General features: G+C 39.8%; 1 protein-coding gene across 2 annotated transcripts in view; it reads right to left on the reverse strand.

The window, feature by feature from the left end:
• Window positions 1-1,870: 1,870 nt before the first annotated feature.
• Window positions 1,871-6,500, reverse strand: part of LOC122558853 (TRAF-interacting protein) — a 41,900-nt gene continuing 37,270 nt past the window's right edge. Inside the window, exons 14-16 of one of the 2 annotated variants that reach the window (XM_043707700.1) lie at window positions 4,448-4,498; window positions 3,766-3,927; window positions 1,871-2,387 (exon numbers count right to left, since the gene is read on the reverse strand). In XM_043707700.1, coding sequence (XP_043563635.1) covers window positions 3,811-3,927; window positions 4,448-4,498 — 168 coding nt within the window. In that variant the 3' untranslated portion in view covers window positions 1,871-2,387; window positions 3,766-3,810. Of the gene's footprint in view, window positions 3,928-4,447; window positions 4,499-6,500 lie in introns of both variants that reach the window. The other variant, XM_043707699.1, reaches the window with a different exon arrangement.

Consider the following 6,500-nt stretch of genomic DNA (forward strand, 5'->3'; position numbering starts at 1 on the left):
GAATGCTGGGACATTGAGTAAATTTAAGGAGTAAGATAGATTTTTAATTAGCAGTTGGTTGAAGCGTTCTGGAGAGTGGGTAGGAAAGTGGAATTGGAACCAAATTGTGACTAGCCATGAGTCTGTCAAATGGTGGAGCAGGCTTGAGGAACTGAATTGTTTACTCCTGCCCCTAGTTCTTATGTTAGTAGCCTGAATGCTCCAACTGTTTATTGAAGAGACAACAAGAACGAACACAATTGAGTCAAAATATTTAATAGAGTCAGGTACTGTACAATAAACATACATAAATAATCCAATACATTGATGCCCAAGACATAAACCTTCAGCTTTTTTAACTAGCAATTGTACACAAAACCAGATTCATCATTGTAATGAACCACAAAAAATCACCACAAAACCATTCAGAACTGTTAAGGAATTAGTGGAAGTACAAGTATGTCAAAAAGTTAATTTAACAGTGGCGGAAGGCTATGCTAATTGTCATCTGAGCTCAAACAGTGGACTGGATAGCAAAATGGCTGCAATCAATTCAAGGTGGTCAGTTCTTGAACCCAACACACAGAAGTCATTCAAGTCTAGAAATCCTGTTTAAATAATAAACTCAATTCATCAAAAGATTTTCACTTGGTTTTTGAGTATTTGGCACAGGCTGCTATGTGCACAGGATATTGGTGAAAATGCCCTGGTTCTGCTTCTGCACAAGTTACTAAATATACAAAAATCATGTTTTATACATTTGACCATGATTCACATGTTGTGCCAATGGTCTTTGTTTGCAAACACATTTCCCATGCAGCTGTTACCAGATTTCTTGATTCATTTACTTTTAATGTCAAGCAATAGGAATTCAGGACCAGGTGAAATAGATTGTAAAATCACTCTGAGAAAGAGTTTCAGATAAAGGGCTTGAGACAAACACCCAATACAAATCATATCAGAGAATTCATCTAATCTCAAAACAAACATCACTAACAGAGAGGAAACAAAGCTTGTGCCATCAAATTCAATCTATAATTACTGTCAATTTCAAATTCACTAACTATTAGACCTAAGCCAAGCATATTTCAGATCCAAAACACAATGTAGGGATGTTTCACTCAAATAAAATAGATTCACTGCCAAGGCTCACTGGGTAACAGCAGTAGATACTAAATATTAATAATTTCTTTACAGACTGTCAAATCTGTTTTCAGTAATTCCAATGGGCTAATTTGAAATCTTTGTACCAGAGCCCATTTAAACTCAATCTGAAGAAATCTTGATCAAAATCAGCCTTTCTGGCTAAAATAGTTCAGGATTAGAGGATTAAATTGTTGATGTGCTCACTGATAAGATTTTTAAAAAATGGCAGGAGATATGGAATTGAAAGGGTTTTGAAGGACGACATCTTTAATTTATTTTACCAGCTGGCTAGAATCAGGAAATTCAGGCATGATGGGCCAAGAGGCTGCTTTCTGTGATTTCTCGTGTTTCTAATGTAGCGATGAAAGACCAGACAGCATTTTTGACATTTAATAATAAGTTCCACTGGTATCTGTCTCTTTCACCAAATTGAAATGGAGAGAAACCAGCTGGATAGTCAGAGACATCCCACGCAGAAGTAAAAAGTTGTTTTTAAAACTGCATCCCATTTTGATAAGAACACAAAATAAAACCCAAATGGAAAATCTCACCTAAATCAAGCAATAATTACAGAATAAAAGACAGTTTCAACTAAAAACCCGATTACTTTTCCAATATAAAGGATAAATTACCTTTGATTTCCAATTACAGTATTAATACAAGATTTAGGAAGCAATTCATGGTTCATAGGAGTTAACCTTCTTATTTTTCATTAATTGGTTTTTGAATAAGTGCTATATTTATGAAGGGCTTTAAAAATATTTAATATTATCCTAAGATTACAACAACTGGAAGATTTTAACCTTATTAGATGCACTTGCTGCCTACGATTTTTAAAGAGGTAGTCTCATCAACAAGGACCATTCTTTTGAAATCATCAAAGGCATCCTCAATCAAAAGTTAAAAATGGTAAGGAATTAGCCACAGTCCGCAAAGGACGAAAGGCATTTTCTCTCCATTTGAGACAATTGTTTGTATATAGTTTGATGGACACTGCTTTTTTGGCACAGTGAAGAAGCAGACATCCTGAATTATCACCGTAAGAATTATGGTTACATGTTACAGCGAAAGTTCAGCACTTGCATAAGCAAAGATTGACTGAAAAACAAATGACTGAGCCTGACACTGCAAAGGGATGAATGACATACAAGCTCCAAGAAGTGTTGAGCCTGCCTTTGTGCTGTTGGCTTTCTCTAGAAATGTTTGTTCAGTATCTGTGTGCACCATCAGGTCATGCTTAGGAACCTGCCCCAGCCAGTTTCCTCAATGCCATCGGTTGTCATATTGAAAGAAAATAGAAACAAAAATGGATCATTACTACAGTCTAACAAGTAGCCTCTACAAAAGTCATTTCACATTACTATAGGACTTGAGAAACAACAGCTAAATCAGTACGTACATTAAGTGTATACTACAGTACAGAGAATTGAGAGCTTACAGATAAATGGCAATGACCCATAGACAGGTGGAGATGTTTGATACCACAGTAAGTTACATGAACTGACTACTTTTGCTGTGTGTTTGTAACATTAACATGACAAACCATTCAAGCTCTTCCACTAGCCAGGAGTCTTATGGTGATTGATGTGACATGCGCCACCAAATTGTACACTGATGTGTACAAAGTTAGCCTACTATTTCAAAACGGTGAAAACGTCGCAAATATAAAAAAAAATTTGTTCAAAATGATACTGAAACCTAATAGCCAGTGACAGGAATCTGAAGAGTCCAGACACTACTGCACCCAGTGTTGAACAGACATTTGTATTGAGGAGTCACTGGCATATTATTGTCAACAGGCTGTTCCATTTGTGACTCAAATAGGTAGGTTAACTCAGCCCAGGGATTCAGATGATCCAGAAACATAGGAAGCCCTTCACTAGGTAACCATGAGCTAAACCCTGGGACTCGATTAACTTCAAATCCAACCAGACTTTTGGAATGTCAGTCACTGCTAACAACGTCAATTCAACATGAAATGGACTGGGACTGGCTCAGAAATATTTCTTGCAATAAGTTGCTTCAATATAAGTTTGGATAGTTTCAAAAGTTACAACCTCATAAATTCCTACTTTAAAGCCATTCCAATTTGGCACTGTCATTCAGGGAGGGGCCCACTCAAGCAAACAGGAAAATGTCACACTTGTACAAATAAATAATGGTTGCCTGACACAGCACAGAGATATACTCTTCACCTAACCCATGCTATACTTGACTTAGGGTGTTTGATGCTGGATAAATAAGGTGTATTCTCCAGTACAAATACCTCACAAGCATGAGATAAAGCCAAAGCAATATCTGTTAATATTCATAATACGAGATCTGATTTCAATCAAAGTTCTTCCACTGTTTACAGTGTCACCTTTTGTTGAGTAGGAGTTTTATTTAACATCATGATGATTTCTCCTTTTTGGAATGCCAATAAGTTAATGCTTTCAGGGATTAGAGTAACATCAGTAGGCTGCCTGGAGCTGAAATGGTTCAAACATTGTGAAGAATAACAGGGCTTTTTGACCTTGGGACTATTGACTTAAACAACCCTGTAGTATATTTAGCTTGTCTGTCAGTTAGTGCAGGCCAGCTGCATTTTTCTAGTATGGTTTCAGACACTGGTGTCAACATTAACATGCTACTGCAGACCTGGCATTCAGTTCAAGGTCAAGTTGCATCCCTGAAGTTCCCGAATCAAATCAGGAAATCCTCCAACTTGTGCTGCTTGCAAATAGAGGGCTTGACAGCTGTCCGAGACACCTTCTTCCTCTTTGCCTTTAATGGCAGTGGTCGAATTTCAGTCATTTTGGTCTGAAGGAGTGTTAAAGAAAAGCAATTTTTTAAAACAAAAATGCAATATTTTATAAAGCTATTATTTCCTTCTTGGTATTGTTGAAATGACACATACGATTTGTCCACCAGGAGAATGAAGTTTTCTGGATGAAAAGTTCCTGGCTAGAACACAATCAAACGTAGTGGTTGATAAGAATTGAAAAATATTTTAACTTATCAACTCAGATTTTTCCCCATTTCCCTACCATCTGTCTCACCCCCTCTGTCTGTGATGACAAACTATTTGCTCAATATCCATACTTAGGGGAGCCCCGATTCCCACATATTCTGTCTCCTTGCCACTGATTCCATCCTCCCACTTTACTGTCTGATTGACGAGATGGTTTGCGATTTTGTCGCCAACCTGGAGCCAAGTTTCAGTCTCTATGTCCTCTCTAGCACAAAGTATGCTGAGCTCCATCATTCACCAGATGCCCCATCTCTGCCCGTCTATTTCATTTCACTCACACAAACAACTTGAAAATCCAGCAAAGGATACAGGTTCGATAAACTTAGTTCTTCCCCCCATTCCATCGAAGCCAGTCCGCACCTAAGGGGACAAAGCAAATTCAGAGAAATTAATACTGGGTTGGATTTTGGGTAAAAATGGTGAGGTTATGGAGGACTGAACTGGACAGAAACTTCCTAACTCTGCACAGAGCACAGTTAAATTGCAAAATCTAAAAGCTTCTATCTGATTTGCTTTACCCCGTAAACTGTACCACATGTGCCTCACTGAGAGGTTCGACATTCAAACACAAAAGAGCATAAAGGCCTGGTGCTTACCCACCAGCTACTCATGAAACATGTCAGAGAAAGTGTGCATTTACTCATTCAATTACTAAGTACATTTTTGTTTTAAAAGCATGATTAAATCTTAATTACTAGCAACTAACCTCACTGGTTTGAATATCAGCTTTTAGAATGGAGTCATATTCCTCCATCTTTTAATTATTTTTGGGGATTAAAATATGTTAATTTTCTATTTCTTATAATACTTTCAATCCCATTTTCCCTTCCCTCTCTATTTTGCTCTCAGCACATGATTTTACATTGTACCAAATATTCTAACAACACTTTCTAGTTTAGATTGTGTGTGCCTGATTTTCCAATCTATTTAGTTGAGCAGATGCCCAGGTTTCAGACTGCTTGTGGACGGTACGCTGTCCTGATTGGATAACCTCAAACTGCAGTGAAAGACTCTCAGCAATTCTATGGGCCTGTATGTGCAAAATGAAGAGTAAGTGTCTTGGTTCGCTTTGCAAAATTTGAGCCATTACAAGAGCGATACACCAATTAAAAAAAAAACTGAAGAAAGCATCTGTACCCAGCCTGCTTCTGAACAACAATTCCGAATTTAACAGAAGGCAGGGTGTGAAATTAAGGGATGTTAATTGATGTACTATGATCTATCTCAATACAGTCTAATTCAAGCTGCCTTCTGCAGACGTTTGATGTGACGTTTTGAGCACAATTGAAAAATAATGTGAAGTCCTCCTTTTTCTAGACACTTTCTGAACCACCAGGTCAAAATTGGTGAGCTTGATCCCAAGGTGGATCACCTCAGGATTTAAACTCAGAACCACGTGGGTGCTCAGTGAGTGCTGATACCCAAACTACCTCCCTAACCTCTGATCAGTCATCCAGGCTGTTACTGCTCCTATCTTAGGTTTTTATCATTTTTTGTATGGATATTCCTCCTGCATAACACGTTCGTGAATTTATTATGTAAAAACCAAAATCGCTGTGAGGCAATAATGTCAAATAGTATTTCCTAAACAGCACAAAACCTTAAACCCCTCAATTCCACCCACCCCCCAAATATCTACTGAACAATTAGAGAATTCAGGCACAAGTCTTAACAAAAATGGTTAAGGTTAACAATCCATCCACGCATCAATGAATTTAATACACGCCGTGACGTCGAACAATTCTTCCGTCGCCTCCGCCTCCGAGCTTACTTTCACAATCAGGGCTCCCGCCCACCTTCCAAGGACCCCTTTGCCCACCTCCAACACACTGCATCCACCTGGACACCCCGCGCTGGCCTATTACCTGCCCTCGACCTCTTCATTTCCAACTGCCGCCGGGACATTAACCGCCTCAACCTGTCGACCCCCCTCCCCCACTCCAACCTCTCACCCTCACAACGCGCAGCCCTCCAATCCCTCTGCTCCAATCCCAACCTCACCATCAAGCCAGCGGATAAAGGGGGCGCAGTGGTAGTCTGGCACACTGACCTCTACATCGCTGAAGCCAAACACCAACTCGAGGACACCTCTTTCTACCGCCCCCTTGACCATGACCCCACCCCCCATCACCAAACCATCATCTCCCAGACCATACAGAACCTCATCACCCCAGGAGATCTCCCACCCACAGCTTCCAACCTCATAGTCCGGGAACCCCGCACTCCCCGGTCCTACCTCCTTCCCAAGATCCACAAGCCTCACCACCCTGGCCGACCCATTGTCTCAGCATGCTCCTGCCCCACCGAACTGATCTCTATCTACCTCGACACTGTCCTATCCCCCCCTAGTCCAGGAACTCCC

The sequence above is a fragment of the Chiloscyllium plagiosum genome, chromosome 18 (assembly GCF_004010195.1).
Source record: "Chiloscyllium plagiosum isolate BGI_BamShark_2017 chromosome 18, ASM401019v2, whole genome shotgun sequence".
NCBI classification, from domain to species: Eukaryota; Metazoa; Chordata; class Chondrichthyes; order Orectolobiformes; family Hemiscylliidae; genus Chiloscyllium; species Chiloscyllium plagiosum.